This window comes from Anabrus simplex, chromosome 1 (genome assembly GCF_040414725.1).
Source record: "Anabrus simplex isolate iqAnaSimp1 chromosome 1, ASM4041472v1, whole genome shotgun sequence".
In the NCBI taxonomy this organism is placed as follows: domain Eukaryota; kingdom Metazoa; phylum Arthropoda; class Insecta; order Orthoptera; family Tettigoniidae; genus Anabrus; species Anabrus simplex.
Window position 1 is genome coordinate 727,931,889 of NC_090265.1, and position 16,346 is coordinate 727,948,234.

General features: G+C 38.3%; 1 protein-coding gene across 1 annotated transcript in view; it reads right to left on the bottom strand.

Annotated features, from left to right (window-relative positions):
* Pdcd4 (Programmed cell death 4) overlaps positions 1–16,346 on the bottom strand; it is a 374,027-nt gene that overhangs the window by 73,839 nt on the left and 283,842 nt on the right. Inside the window, exons 3-5 of the mRNA XM_067136088.2 lie at positions 12,910–13,027; positions 9,902–10,061; positions 9,595–9,817 (exon numbers count right to left, since the gene is read on the bottom strand). Of these exons, the coding sequence (XP_066992189.1) occupies positions 9,595–9,817; positions 9,902–10,061; positions 12,910–13,027 (501 nt within the window). The remainder of the gene's footprint in view (positions 1–9,594; positions 9,818–9,901; positions 10,062–12,909; positions 13,028–16,346) is intronic.

The following is a 16,346-nucleotide window of genomic DNA, read 5'->3' on the forward strand; positions in this document are numbered from 1 at the left end:
AGTCTGGTGTTGGTGTCTGTGCCAAGTGCACACAATTTGCAAGGAACATAGGGACATTCACTTCAAACCAAATTAAACAAACCACTACTGTACATCTGATGAAAAGGAACACTTATTCAAGTTATGAATGTTCCCCTTCAAGCTACTGTACATACAAACACATTACCTATTCAATCTATTTACTATTCAACAAGACATAATTTACAAATCAAGTGGCTTGACTATACAGATGGGGAATGACAACTCCCAGATCAACTCAGGAACATTTGGTTGCTGTAGGAGCAAAGACATAGTTCGACACCAGCCACAGAAGTTTTAATGTGTCATTGGATTTCACTTTGGGATGTGTTGTCGGACTTCATCAATGTTTTAGACTTTGATTTTAAATTGAGACATACCAGATTGTTTTCTTTATTATTAGGTGTATGTGAGCATATGTTTTCCACCTGGATTGTGGCTGAAGATGGTTCAATGTATGTGGGGTCAAAACTAGTATCAATTATATAGGACACTATATTAAGCTAATGGTATTGAATAGGTGAACTCTTGTCTGCCCTTTGATAGTGATCTACTTGTGTGTTTTCAATGAACTCCCTTGAATCATCTGTTTTCAAGTTGCTCTTGCCAGCACTGCTTCATAGCTGGTTCACATTTACTGCCTGCAAACAATCTTCCTTTCTTATTTATTCTCTAATTTTCTTACTGAAGGACTTCCTCCACGTCACACAGCTGCGTCAACTGTAACTTTGTATTGGACTGGTTTGTAATGATGTAAGGTATCCCTCCGTGTTTTCTTGTTTTGTTTTTTCTGACTACTGATTGACTATGTTGCTTAATATTATTTTGTGATTTTTGGTAATTATTTATTAAAAGTTTTATATCAATATTATTTTAAGGCTTACGTCTGAATTTTGTGAATTATTTAAGCTTATTTCTGTCAGCTAATTCTGACAGTCTTTCAGCATTAATTTTCTCCACCTTGCCCTGCTGTGAATATAAGGAGCCCGACTCACTCCTCTCTTTGCTACTGCCTGTCTTGGCTAGCCAATCTGCCCATTAGCTGTTACATTTCGGACCATGGCACTATCAAGGATTATGCTAAGTAAACAAAATCTTCAACAAACAACAGCATATAATGCTTCGCTCAAATATTTATCGACACAGTTGGCACGGATTGGAGCCAGATCTTCGCAATTATCCTGGATACTCCGCAATGAACTTTCATCCACTGGGCAACTCTGGTATATTGCTTTCAGAAAACTCCAAATATCATTTGATGAGTTATTGATTTTAACTCCTTTATTAAAGAAAGATTCATTTTGAATAAGGCTATTTCTCAGCCAATGATTAAAGGAACTTCAAAGTATTGCTAGCAATCAGTAAAATAAGTATTATGACACCTTGCCCAATTTTCTAGTCTTACTCTGTCGTTTTGACTGTGCCGGTCAGAGTTTCTCTTAATGTTAATATTATTTAATCAGTGAATCAACTATTATGGCACTTTGCCAACCTTTGTAATTTCACTCCTTCAATTTTAAGGGCTGTTTCTTTGGGGTATTTATCAATGTTAAACTTTTGAAGTATTTATCAATGTTAAATTTTTTCTTAAATTAACTACTATTGCCATGTGTCAGTTTTTCTTTCTTGTTATTATAAAGGCTATGCCTCCCAAGCATAATTTTCAAATATAAAATTGGTGCAACTCAGGTTGCTTTCCTTTTTGCCAATTTCAACAGCATTAACTTAAATTTAACCTTGCAACGTTAGTTGCCCTTTTCATGTTAAATAATATCCTCTTTGTCTTGTAAGGCATATAAGCCGACTTGAGCGTATCTTATCTTATCAAAGGGTGGTGTCACTTCCAATGAAAGACACTGGCCTTATTTGCTATCCAATTATTCATGTCACAAAATATCAATTTAATTAATTCGATGACTAAAACATCTTTTCAAACTATGAGATAATTGTAAATCTGTGGTACTGACATAATATATCTTTTCCTACCTTCAGTGGATCCTCAATTCTATCCCATAGAGGTTCTGATTTCTATTTTTTAAGTCAAAAACTCCTACAATAGTAATGTGATTAAAGCAACCACTTCATAGGATGTAGTGTGGGAGAAACAGATTTTATCTCCCCAGCTACCACTTCCCTTTCAAATGAAAGCAATTTCCCGTTAAAGTATGCTTTGCAATGACAAAAAACAAAGCTCAGGAGTAAAAGTTGCTGGTCTGGACTTTTATACATAGCCTATTCACGTACAAGCTCTCCCGACAACCTTGTGATTCTGCACCCACAGGGGCGAACAAAAATTGTAGTTAACAAGGAAGTTTTATTATAGAACAACCTGACTCCAACAACCACCTTGGATGACATAATTTGAAGAGCAGCAGAATTCAATTGTGACTGGCTGTAGGCAAGGGAACCTGCCATTATAATGAGAACTCCCCAAGACGAGTGGAACAGCAGTAGGCAAGGGAACCTGTCATTTATATATTTAAAAAGTTTACTCAAACCAGCTTTATCCAGTCTGTTCATCCATCAGTCCTTCTGGACCAATTGGCTTCATTTCTGTTTTATTCTCTCCGGAATTACCTGCCAGTGAATCATCAGGTCTCTATGATCAGTCAAGTTTGAGTCATCCTAAAATCAAGTCATTAACCCTTGGGACGTTGCGCGAGCCAGTGTAACGTCAGTCGTCACGCGCGGTGGAAAAGACCGCGCAAGAATTCCATATCGTTTTTGTATTTCAATTCGCTATTTATTTTTGTTATGTTTCTGTATATTTTGTTTACTCTCTATTTTCATCATGAAAAATACAAATATGATTTATTTACATTTAAATAGTGATTTAAAATAATACAATAACTAACGTTGTTATGTTCTACTTAACACACATCAAAACACACTGAAATGGGAAGAACATAGATTCACCGAATTCACAAAATTAAAATTGTAAAAATAATATGGTACAATGTACGAGTAATTTACAACGATCAGTAAAAATATGTACAAAACAAAGTTACAGCCATATAAATAAGGTACACAGTCCAATGGTAAGAGCAAACTACAACAGATAGGAAGGGAACAGCAATTGGAGATTTACTGTTCACTAAAGAAAACTTATTTATCATTCTTGATTATATTCGTGAGCCGACACTATCCTTAGGTAATAAAACTGTCATCTTCATTTTCTTCATCTCCATCTGCTGTTCCCATACTGCAGGCTTGACAGGTAAAGACAGTGTGCTGCCGGCATATGTACAGACAGCAGGTAGCATACGAAGTCTTCGTCTTTCTGTTCCTTGCCCTGTCACAGAAGGCACATCTCCCAGTGTTTTGATTATTCCTCTCAGGCCTTTCTTCTTCTCTTCTTGTCCCAAGAATATCCCGTTGTCTCAGCCTAATTCGTCGGGAAATATTTTCAAGAGGAGCGATACTGCAAGTAATCGTGGCATAGCTCAGATGCTAGTGTCTTAAAAAATGAACGCCGGTTCATGTCAACTTTGTTTTGTAGTATTATGAAACTGTTGATGCCATCTACGTCGAGGAGTGTGTGAAAACAATGTCAGAGTCCATCGTCTGCTCGTTCGTGACACTGTATAAGATGCTTTCAGTTTATCAACGACATCCACTCCCCCTTTGGTTAGGTTATCAAAGGTCAATATTTCAGGTTTCTCTGCCTCACCCGATTCCTCATCAATGTCATCGCTGTTGTGCATAGTCGATAACGACAACACTACATGATTTTTCTTGGGAACATACGACAACAATGTGGACACATTTCCAAAGCCAAACATGCTGCTCCCTTCCGGTCTGGTTTTTGTTTGAACAAAGGTGGGAGGAATTTCCCGTTTGTTTTTCTTTATCGTTCCAACCACAGTAAGTCCGTGGTTGGCCAGAAGACTGAGCTAATGGCACTGACGTATACCAATTGTCCGTGGTTACATTACGGCCAGTGCCAGAAATCGGCTGTACTAGTCTCTCCACTACACCTTTACCACTGTTGCTCACTTTGTAGGGCCCATCAGGTTGTTTACCTGTATATACCTCCATATTATACGTATAGATGGTCCTCGCATCTGCAGGTGCAAATATTTTTAAACCATATTTCGCCGGCTTATTTCCTATATATTGACGAAAAGGGCACCTGCCATGGAAGGCGTCAAGCATTTCATCTATTGTGACGTATTCACTCAAAGAGTAATACGATTTGCAATGTTCGACGAATTCCTCCCACACCTCCCGAAAAGCTGTGGATTTGAAAGATTTCTGATGATCTGCCGTGCTCGTGAAATCGTCAAACCGCAAAGCAGTCGACAGAAATTGAAACCTTCTGAGACTCATAGTTGTGCGAAAAAGCTCAATACCTGTACCATCTCGAGCCTATAAATCTTTTAGATTTGTACGGGACGACTTCTGTATTCCTGCCAGCTAGAGCAATCCTATTACTGCCTTCGCCTCTACACTATTTGTGTCTGGGACATCCTGAGGCCTTTGGTAATTTTCTCGTCTCATTCCAATCCATAGATTTGTGTAACGAACAATTTTATCTAGCACATTATCAGGGAAGAATAACTGCCATGATTCAATGGGATATGTTACATTATAAGCTAAATTTAACGGGCCAGGCAAGTGCAATACTATATTATGTCTTCCGGCTCGTCCCTTAGACCTAGTACAGTGAATGTCCCACTTAGTTATCTTGTCTTTTCCAGTGTACTGAGGTATTGCTCTGTTTTCTGGTAGAACCCTGTTCTCTGATATATCCATATTTTCATCTTCAGTATCTTCAGTATCTGCAGAATCTTCGGTATCTGTGTAGTGATCACTTTCTTCAAGAAAATCGTCAATGTCGTCGTCGTCTTCTTCTAAAATATTACACTCCTCTTCTGTATCATTCACATCGTCATCAAAAAGCCTCTTCCTTGCACTAACTTGTAGTTTTCGTGATGTTTCATTACGTTTCTCTTCCTTTTCCATACTATCAATCAATTTGTTTATCCTATCAACTTCCTCGGAATCCATTTTCACTCACAACACAAGTAAACAGTCAAACAATTCGTGTATACTAATAGTTGCACGTCCAGTGTTAGAACCAAATTCAACAAACGGCAGTCGTCGCGTGCGGTCGAAAGCACCGCGCACTCACATAAACATCCACGGCGACAATAGAATAGCAACTACTTGCCTTTAAACAATAGAAGAAGTTTGCGGGGTAGATATGGTGGAGGGAGAAATCTATCCTGCAACAATTGTAGACAGAGTAACAAAGGAAGAATGCGTGCGGTCGAAAAGACCGCGGCGAGACGTCCCGAGGGTTAAATTACCACTAAGGGTTACCTTAGCCAACAATACATTGTGTACTTAATAGGTTGCACACAGTTAAGGAGCAACATCTTTCTATAGATATCGGCCAAGATAAACGATTTAAAAAATGTCTATGACTACAGGCAAACCTGCAATGTCAACCAAACTTGGTACACATATGACTTAACACTATCTGGAGAGAAATACTGTGGGGGTAAGATGCGCCTAGTATCCCTAGGGGTGAAGTGGGTAGAGTGACATGTAAAATAACGAAAACAACCCCTATGTTAGTGTCGAATCCACAGTTTTCGGGTCACTGAGCTGAATAGTGACACTTCGGATGACACTGAAGTCCAAGCTCAGCCAAATATCAAGTACAGTGAAACCTCGATTCTCCGTTTTTCGAGGGACCATGAAAATAAAACGTACAATACGGGAAAACGGAAAATCCGGGAATGAATGAAAACCATCAACATTTTGGCTAAACATCACAAAAATGAAATATGTATAATTATAATCTTACAAAACTCCTGAACCAAATCAAACTACAGCCCCAGTGGGACTTTGCCTGCCAAGCGACCGCTGCTCAGCCCGAAGGACTCCAGATTACGAGGTGCGCATGGTCAGTGCGACGAATCCTCTCGGCTGATATTCCTGGCTCTGTAGATTGGGGTCGCCATCTCACCATTAGATAGCTCCACAATTAAAGGTAATCAGACTTATATCCAGGTAAAATTGTCTGACCTGGTCGCAATCGAACCCGGGCCTCTGGATGAGAGGCGGGCATGTTAGACCACGAAACCGCATTAATTACCGGTACGCGAGTTCAAAATCTCGATACTTTATATTCAGTTTTACAGGGGAATCTTCGTCATTTTCCCGTGAAAACTTCTTTCAGTTCAGCGACTTTGATTAGGCTAGCCAAACTCTTCGAAAAATCTAATAACGCCAAGCCAAACGACAATCGACCACAAGTGCGGTAGTTTTTAATTCTCTCATCTAATAAAATAAAGCACATTAGATACGAAAGCACCCAAAATGAATGCGAAATCCGTTCATTTCTTAATCTTTCATTGTAATTTGGTCTCCGGTATACTGTTCGTAGTCAGTTTGTGGAAATCTCGTACCGCGCAAATTAGGCCTACGTCGACTTTTAGAGGTTATGTTGAACTCGAAAACATGGTTTCAAATGTAAGTTCTCGAATGCATTATATTCATTTCTGAGCGTCACAAATCCAATCAAATTGGAAAGATAAAAGAAATATCGAAACTTCAGAAATTACGGTTATTCGTGACCTTGAGGTCATCTGGAAAGCGCGCTCGCTGCACATGTCAGTACGAGTTTCAAATTATACCAACTATTTAAAATGTAACGTGCGCAAATAAAACGACTGCGGTTTTTTGGTATTTTAACACGAAAACGTAAAATTTCCAGTCTTACATTAGGACCTAAACAGTAATAGGCAATTCCAAGACCTCCCATGGCTTTCTTTTTTTTAAAATTACATTTAGGTGCAACATGTGTTTTGGTCTCGCTAACATAATCTTGTACGATATCAAAAATACTGAATTTGTGTTAAGAAGCAGTTTCGATTCCTGCCTGAAAGCCCAGTTACTCTGCAGTGCCCTGAGCAAAGTGCCAAAAACCTCTTCGGCAGTACGATCGAAAAAAGTAAAAATATAAACATCTAACCCTGGACATAATATGGACGTTTTATAAGTGCGAACATTTGACGAAACTCGTTCCGTCTTCAAGCAGAGCTGTCGAAATGCTCCGTGTCTCCTTGCAATTGTTGTCGCCACTCTCTGCTTTATGATTTCCGAGATTCTCTAAACAATACCACCCGAATGCGATGCTAAGATGGTCCCTTATGCAAGTTCACCGCCGATCGCTTTTCCAGTACCGGTACAGTACTTGCTTTAATTAACGCCAAGATCCATAAATATGCCATAGCCGTCCTTTTGTGAGATACAGTTTATTAAAAAACGATTGATCGAGGATTTAGCGTTGATGGGACTGGAATTTCTGGACGGTTGATCCGGGAAATCGTTTCTTCGAGGAACGGATAATGCGGGACTTTTACAACGTGATTTAATTACGATGCTCGCGGGACCACGTAATTTGAACGCATATTCCGGGAAAACGTATTTTCCGGGAACGGATAATCGAGGTTCCACTGTACTTGAGAGGCAATAGACTTGATATTTTAGAAAGAGTTTCTTATAAATTTATACTTTATTCACCAATAGCGCCATGTTGAAAACAAGAGGCTACATTCATAATACGACTAAATTAGATAGCACATAAGTTTTTAATAGTTAATATTAAAGTTGATGTACGTTTGAGTGAAAAGCAAGACTCTTATAACTCTATTTTAACGTGTTTCACAAAGTATTTAATGTGTTTTCCATAAAAGTTGTAGGCAAAAATATGTTTTAACAGTGTAAAAAAAAAAATGGGCATTTGCTAACTCAGGAAGATGAAAAGTTAGGATTGTGAATGTATAATACAGAGCTTTTTATCATTTATATCATTTCTAGTGATTGACAGTTTTAAAGTTTATTCATTGTAGCTGAGGATGGTCTTATTAAGAGACTGAAGCTGGTACTGGTGTAAAATGAGATAAAATTTATGTAGAATTTTATTCTAAGTGTTTATTAGGTGGAAGTGTCCTAATTTAAAATTGTATATATCGTATCGTACTGTTGTGCAGCGGGGAAGCGTCAGAAGTATATGATTAAATGAAAAGGCGTTCAAGTGAAGACTGAAAGGAACAAAGGTGTGGTATACAATACCCGCGTAAAAATACCACAGCATGCCGAAGATCATATTGTACACTAGCCATGTACATGTGGGCGTTTCGCTGCATTGAATATGGACAAAATACAAGCTGTATTTAATAATTCTGGGCACTAGATGATAATGTTACCACTAACATCATACCATTTACTGCACAAGCGACTATTTTTTGATGTCCACTGAGCAATAACAATAACAATGTAGTCTACATTCCACATTTCAATCAAACGATGATGAATATTTAAGGAATCACCCTCAACTGATTTAACCTCTTAACCGGGGAGTTTCCACTGAGAAACGAACATTTGTAGTGGGGAACATATTTTGACTGAAAAAAGAGTTAATTCATCACAGCCATTATCATGATGTGGGTGATGAGTTAACTCGTCATGCCCATTATGCTTACGCGAATGACTAAGGAACTCGTCTTGCCCATTATGTTTTTCTGTGAAAGACTAAGGATCTCGTCCCGCACATTACATGTGCATTCCTTCGTGGAAGACGAGTCACCTAGCCTGCCCATTTTGACATAAATATGTCTTATGCTTGGTGGTCTTCTGAAAATTTGCGTTACAGAAGTCAGCCTTACAAAAGGAGTGACGGAACTGTAAATTGTGCAGGCTGTGATGTAAAGTATGGATCGATGGTCATACAGTGTTACATAGCAACCATGCTGGCTATGTCTTATGGATGGAGGTCGTCTGAAATTAGAAGCCGTTAATGGATGGCCATGACCCAGAGACATGTTTAATGATCATTTGATTTTCACAAAGGGAAAAGTGGTTTCTTTTGATTTGTATTTGTTAATTCAAACCATAATTCAATATTTGATTCAACTTCTTACAACTACTTCATCAATATTTATTTTACTATCTGACAAACATAAAAGCAGCACTAGGATTACCTCGGCTATGCCAGCGCGTAGTGGCTGCATCACTTATAGGCAAGCTAAAATCATCTCCCTCTGTTACATTTTCAGAAGAAAGTTTACTGTCATTTTCACCACTTGTCCTATCGTTGCTATCCAAAAGAGTTGTCATCTAATTCGTCATCTGAATCAATGAGATGAAGAATAGTTTATCATCCAAATTAGTGCGCTTAGCCATTATGTATGGAAGCAAATAAAATGAAATATTGGCGTGTACTGTGGCACAGCAAGTCTGAAACCTATGGACATCTATAAAGCGATCAAAGAACTACACTCAACAACAATAAGAGACGAAATAACACGTTCCGCCCAGCAGTTAACAATTTTCGAAGGCTCTAGATGACTTAACTCAACATTACCTGATTGAGTAACAACTATCAGTAGACGAATTAACTCGTCACGCCCTGTTAAGAGATTATGGATGTGCAAACCTTGCACAATGATTATCTCAAAACATTTGTTTGGTGGCCTCGCTCTTCTCAAATCTTCTGAATTCATTTAATTGAATAAACATTAGTCTAATGATACAAAATGTTCCTAACTAAAAGCTAATTACCTCGTAAACCAGTTCATGATGGAAGTGGGGCACTTCGAGATCCTGCAGACAGCGCTGTGCCTCGTGCAGATCGCCAGATGACAAGTACTCTTGAAGGAGCAGAGTCATCTGGCGGGTCAGGTACTTGACGGGCCTCAGCCCACCACCCACGCCCCATACGTTGTCCAATCGCACTAGGCCATGCTTCATGGACAGCAACGTGTCTGCACGGGCCAGAGCTTGTCTGCCAAGAATGAACAAAATGCATAAAAATACACTTCCCTCTTAAACGTATAGAAAATGAAGTTCTGTAGCTGCATGTACTTACTTGGCATGTTCACAGTCAACCTTGTCCTTGTAGCTCTGAACAAACTTAGGTGGCAAGCAGTCATCGGCTACAGCACGGGCAATGAAGTTCCCCAGTACTGTGGGCGCGTCGGGAGTGTCTAAGATCAGGTCGGGCAAGTTCTTCAGGAGGAAGTCAAAGGCTGAAAGAAGACGAAACCCAATGACCAACATAATTTATTTCCCATTACATGATATTTGTAAGTTATCCAGCAATTAGCTACAAACTTACAGCATCGTGCTACTAGGTTCTCAAGTTTTTTTCCCTCTTAATTATTCGGATGAATTAGATGAATTCGATAAACAACAAATTTTAATAGTGAGCCTTCAAGAAATAAGAAACACTGTGGAAGAACCTTTTGAATCACAAGGTTATAGAATTTATAATGGAACACCTGAACGAAGAGTTAAGAATCAATGTCCCCAATATGGAACAAGATTTATAGTGAATTTAACCCTCTCAGTGCCGTATGTATTTATTAGTTACTAGCCAAGAGTGCCATCAAACTTTATTGTCCAATTTGAAACTCTCTATAAAAAAATTCATCACTCTCTCAATTTATACCCATTTTCAGTGAAACTTTTTACTATTATATAAAAGGAATGTTCCTTTGAATTAATGGGACTTTACACCTGAAATCATTTATAATTAAAATTAAAATAAATAATGAATTTAAAAATTTAGTATACAATTAATGAAAATCTACATTTTAAGGCAAATATTTTATTTAGCTCTAAAAATCGGTATGACACACTAACTGATGGTATTTCTTGTAGCAAAGACTCTTGACTCTTGCTTTGGATAAAATTGTTATTCGCAGTGATAATATGTCATAAAATTCAAAATAAAAGCTATAGGTTCAGCATCATGAAGAGGGTCATGTTTTGGTCCAGGCAAATCGAGGAAAGAGTGAGGTGGTTGGTATGGTAAATCACTATCACAAGTAACTTCACTGAATAATGGCAATTTGAGATACGATATTGTCAATACCAATATTACAGTGGAAATCTTTGTTACTTTCCAAATTATCTCTAACCTTGGCAACTGGCGGTGTTCTACTTACAAAATCGTTTTCAGAATCACACTCGCTGACTATAACCTCACTAGAAGTGTTTTCAACACTATTACGAAGTCCAGTTCACTTTCTGACTCGACATTATCATCGTCATTCCCTATACAATGTATGTAATGAGTTAGACCATCATTGTTTGTAAATACGTTGTCCCGTAAGTCCGCCATCACTGTAGACATGTGCACAAGGTGTGCAGACATGGCCTTCACATTTTTAAATGTTCGTTACATGAAAGCAAATAATTTTATGCATCTCCTGGTGGTAAATTTGGAGACTACACACTTTCCTTGGTAAGAATATACCCCTACCATCTAACGGAAAAGGAGAACGAACTACGACGGTTTCTAAAAGAGCCTGCAAGAGGGATGACGTATCATTCCTGGCACTTTTGGCGAGTTCATGGAGGAATGAAAAATCATCCCTTGGCACTCAAAGAGTTAAAAATAATAATAATAAAAATAATAAGATTCAGTGAGGTGGATCCGAGAAGGTTCGGACATGTAAAAAGAATGGGAAAGGAACGGGTAGCCAGAAGGGAATTGGAAAGAGAAGGGAAGGTGACAAGTTGGAAGACCAAGAAGTGGATGGATCAGATTTGGAAGGACATTAGAGAAGTGGATTGGATGTGGTGGAAGTAATGGAGCAGGAAAAGCGGAAGGACAGAAAGGAGTGGAGGAGGCTTGTTAACCACACCCAAGCGACTGGTGTGGGACATTGATGATGATGATGATGATGACGATGATGATGATGACGATGATGACTGAGGTGGGCACACATTTACAAGAAGTGGGAATTACAATGATATCTGGGAACATGCCCCCCTTGAAAAAAACTAAAACACAGATGTTTCCAAGAAAAATCTAAACTTCCAACAGGCAGGAAGTGGACTGAAGAAAATAAGCAACGGCATCGAGAACTAGTTGCAAGAATTCAGCTTCATTTCCCGTATCAAATCCTATTCACAATGAATCAATAACAGTAAATTTCCACCTTATTAATGTTCTAAAAAATAACAAAACATGTACTGTGTATGATTAATTGATTTGGCAAAATGCAAATATAAGTATCAAAAAGGTGGAAGATTTTTTATTGTTATTAAGTCTTTGTAAAAGAGTAGCGTTACTAAAATTTGCAAACTTTGGGCTGGGAAGACTTGGGAATAAGGAGACGAGCTGCTCGAATTGGCAGTAACTTATATTCCGTGCTGTCTGCATTAAATAAGAAAGATCAAAACAGGAAGATAAAGTTGGAATTCAAGAGGATTAACTGGGGGAACAACTCTATAAAGGCATCAATTGTAAATGTAATATAAAATTATTCAAATGGTTGGGTTTTTTTTTTTTTCCAACTTGCTTTACGTGGCACCGACACAGATAGGTCTTACGGCGACAATGGGACAGGAAAGGGCTAGGAGTAGGAAGGAAGCGGCCGTGGCCTTAATTAAGGTGTGAAAATGGAAAACCATTTTCAGGGCTGCCGACAGTGGGGTTCGAACCCAATATCTCCCAAATACTGGATACTGGCCACACTTAAGTGACTGCAGCTATTGAGCTTGGTTTATTCAAATGTGAAGAAATAGACTATAACCATATCGGAGCCACAAATCGCCGACATCTTCCATTATCAGTAGGAGCAAAGGAAAGGAATAAGTGATTACTCCAGAATCGGGGCTCTATAAAACTCAAGGTTTGAAAATGACTCCCAAAAATATCAATCAAGATAAGAAGAAAGGAAGGGGAAGTAAGTGGAGTAATGCCACACCAAGAGGCCCTGGGATGAACCAACATACATCAGCCAGCAAAATGCTCCGACGTAACTTACATCCAGAAAAACAGAACTAAGCCAATTTTTCAACTACATTCTTTCTCTTATCAATAATGTACATAAAAATTCCATTTGAATAGTCAGGACAAATTACCTTTGGCAATGTCTCTCTGATTGACGACGCGCCCATACAGATCGGATATGAGGACAGAAGTCATTTCGCGATGTGACGGTTTGTGGTCCAGGGCAATCTCGACGGCCAGCATTGGAATCTGTAAAGCACAAAACACTTATTTTTACTATTAACTTGCATCAATTCAAGAATTTTTAACACGTTACCGTATAGGCCTACTACTCGTTTCAGAAATACTGGCACCGATTTACATTAGGACACAAGGACAAACAACTCACCTTTTTAGGTACATTTCAGCAGCAGAATGGCACTGTGACTGGTCTGCTCAACATTCTGGGTTCAAATCCACTAGAGGATGGGAGAAATAGCTAAGAGGTTTTTTCTGTGTGTATATATAAATAAAGAGGAGAAATTGTTTGGATCCTGCCATAGACATCGGCACAATTTAAAATGCCAGCTATAATTGAAATGAGAGCTGTGATAGGTAAAAATATGTCTTTCATATTGTTGTTTCGAATCCCTTTAAACTTCCGATTGTTAGTCATGGGACCTCTGTTTATTGAAATCTGAAGCAAAAGGAAACCTTATGTATTTTGACCACAGGTCATGATTCTTAATTTCTAAAATCTCACATGCTTTGTCCTCCACTACTGTACACTAAACCATACACGTACCAACACAAACATAAACACAATAGCACTAAAAATTATTTAGTTGATTTCAAAATACACACAATACAGATAATGATGCTATCACTCAAAGCAGACAGTTATATAATCCAGCCACATATGCTACAGTATACTAAATGGCAACGTGGAACTCGGACCGACCGCCTCGCGGAGCTTTAAGACAGAGAGGGTAGGAAAAGGGCGAGCGCATGTCTAGCTGGAATTGGCTTAAAAGGGGGACATATACTGGTTGCCATAGTAAGTGACACCTCTTACTACCACGCTGGGATCTGTCAGAACACGCACATTGTTTTAATAGTGCTAAACTACAACACATATCCAAGCTTTAGAACACACGACTTATCACTCACCCCTCTTCAAAAATTCTGAACTAGATTTTTACTCAAAGCACTCTGCCTTGTTGAACAAATTTTAAGGTTAATTATTTATCTAAAGTTCTTTTTCAGAAGGCATTGACCTAAACTGCATCTTTACCTTTGTAAATGTATTAAATATTATTTTTTATTCTACATCGTTATGTGTTACCTCACAGAGTCTGTCAGAGTCTGTCATACTTAACATCATCATTGCTCAATGAACATCAATTCTATTCTGCAATTGATAAAATAAGGAAAAGCATGAGGCTTAAAAACAATACAAGAATGCTACATCTGCTCTCAAAATCAGCAGACCGTTTCGGTGATCAGGCAAGGTAGAGAAAGGATGAAGAACCAGGAGTCTCCCACTTAAATCAAGAATGCCAGCATGTTTGCGTTTTAATTTTATTTTACATCTAAGTTTAAAGACTTTTAGTGAATTACAGTAATGGGAGTTCCCCAAATATTTTTTTTTAAATCTAACTAATATATCATAAATAGGCTATAAGGCGAGAGTTACTGAAGTTTTTACCACACAAGACCGACCCAGTCATTATGACCAGTGCATATTTTGAAGAGTTTAAATGTCTCAAAACTTCACCAGATGAACTTAGAACGACTAGCTCAGTGGTGGTAGAAACTGTGTGCAAAGAAGTATGTTAGTATTGTTGAAATTCAAGATGGCAGTTGTATACATATAACTGGCCTCTCTTACGACATTATACTACATCAGAGACGACTTATAAACCTCAGAAAATTAAAAGAAAAACATCTCTGGTCAGACGGTATTTCTAGTATCTATTTCCCCTGGGTAATTCCATGAAAATTAGGATATTTGGGCTAATTTCTAAAAAAAATTAGGGAGGAATTTTTTCACCATAGGATTCTCTAAGGATGCAAGTGTGCATATCCTCGGCCCAAGGGCGCCCATGCCCGGGTGGCAAGGGACACCCCACCCCAGCTCTCAGGGAAAGGAAAAAATCTAATATAGTCGGGTGTTTTTCTTTCAAGAAAATTATTTAAAAGTCAGTATTACATAGAAGTGGTAGGGGATACTGTAGGTGGTACTCTACCATGGAATACAAGTTCCCATTCATCTTCCAAAATAAAAATACTACAAACCCCCCAGGTCTAACCCCCCCCCCCTACAAATTATCCTATGGGCGCCCTTGCCTCAGCTCAATTCAGAAACATTAGTACAGAAGTCTTATGGGTGGAATGAAACTGGTAAACAAGTACCTCATAATATGAAATATTTACCAACAGTGAAAAATGGAGAAAAAACACAGAGAGGAAAATCTGGTATAATTTCAGATCCTGTACTGCATTTATATTTGAGCAAAGCTACTATTCATATCAAGTGTAGCAAGTTTTAACCTTACTGTTCTTGTTAATTCAATATTATTACAGGAATCAACAAAAGGACTTATGCCTATTTTATTTGAGCACACATCAGAAACTAAAACTTTTCTTAAATAGTATAAGGTGTAAACAAACCAACATTTAAAAATGTAAAATAACCGACCTAAAGTTTTTTTTCCCTGTACAAGTGTGAGAGCAAAAACAACTTTGGTTACTCTAACCCAGGTTTCCACACTATGGTAAGAATGATTTTACATTTTCTGGAAAATAATCCTTGAAATCTGATCAGAAGGTTCAGTTGTATCAAGGGTGCAAAATCAAGAGAGAAATGGTGTTGGGAAGAAGGATCATATAGCTTAAGTGTTTATTTCAGGCATTATCCGGCAGGGGATGGGGTATATAATTCCCCTGTAAGTAAATTACCCCCTCCTCTGTTGTTATAACAAGAATAAACAACATTGGAAAGTTATTCCAACTGGGCAGATAAGGTGTGGTTTGTCCTGATTTATGGCTCTACCAGGGCCATGTGCTGACTGAACAAATTTGTCAGTTTGTACACACTTTAAGTGAATATTATCCTATTGGCTGCCTATCAGAAACACAGTGTCTCCAAGAAGTACAGGAGTGGAGTAAGCTCGAGCTGCTTAGAGCGATAACAAGGAAGGAGGGCTTGAAGTAAGTTATATTTTTGTCTGGGTTTCAAATGGACTTGCCAGAGTGAAACATGAACAATAGGCTGCAGGTGCAGAGTTGCCACCATTACGTTGCTTTATTGCTCAAGGTCTGGCAGTCACTCTGTTATTTCTATATCATGTGTATTAGTGCTGATGTTTCATGAAATATGCACAATAAAAATCATTTATTTCAGAAGAATATTATGTGTTCTACACCCCACCCCACCCCCAGGCAATTTTAGTAAGCAGGAACCTTTGAGATAAAATCGTCAATGGTAATTCCTTCATACAGAAAGAAATTTTCTTTCTTAAGGTCTTTCTTTTTTCATAGAGTGAGAAAGGTGAGGTATGGAAGCCTTGAAAGCATGCAGATGTCA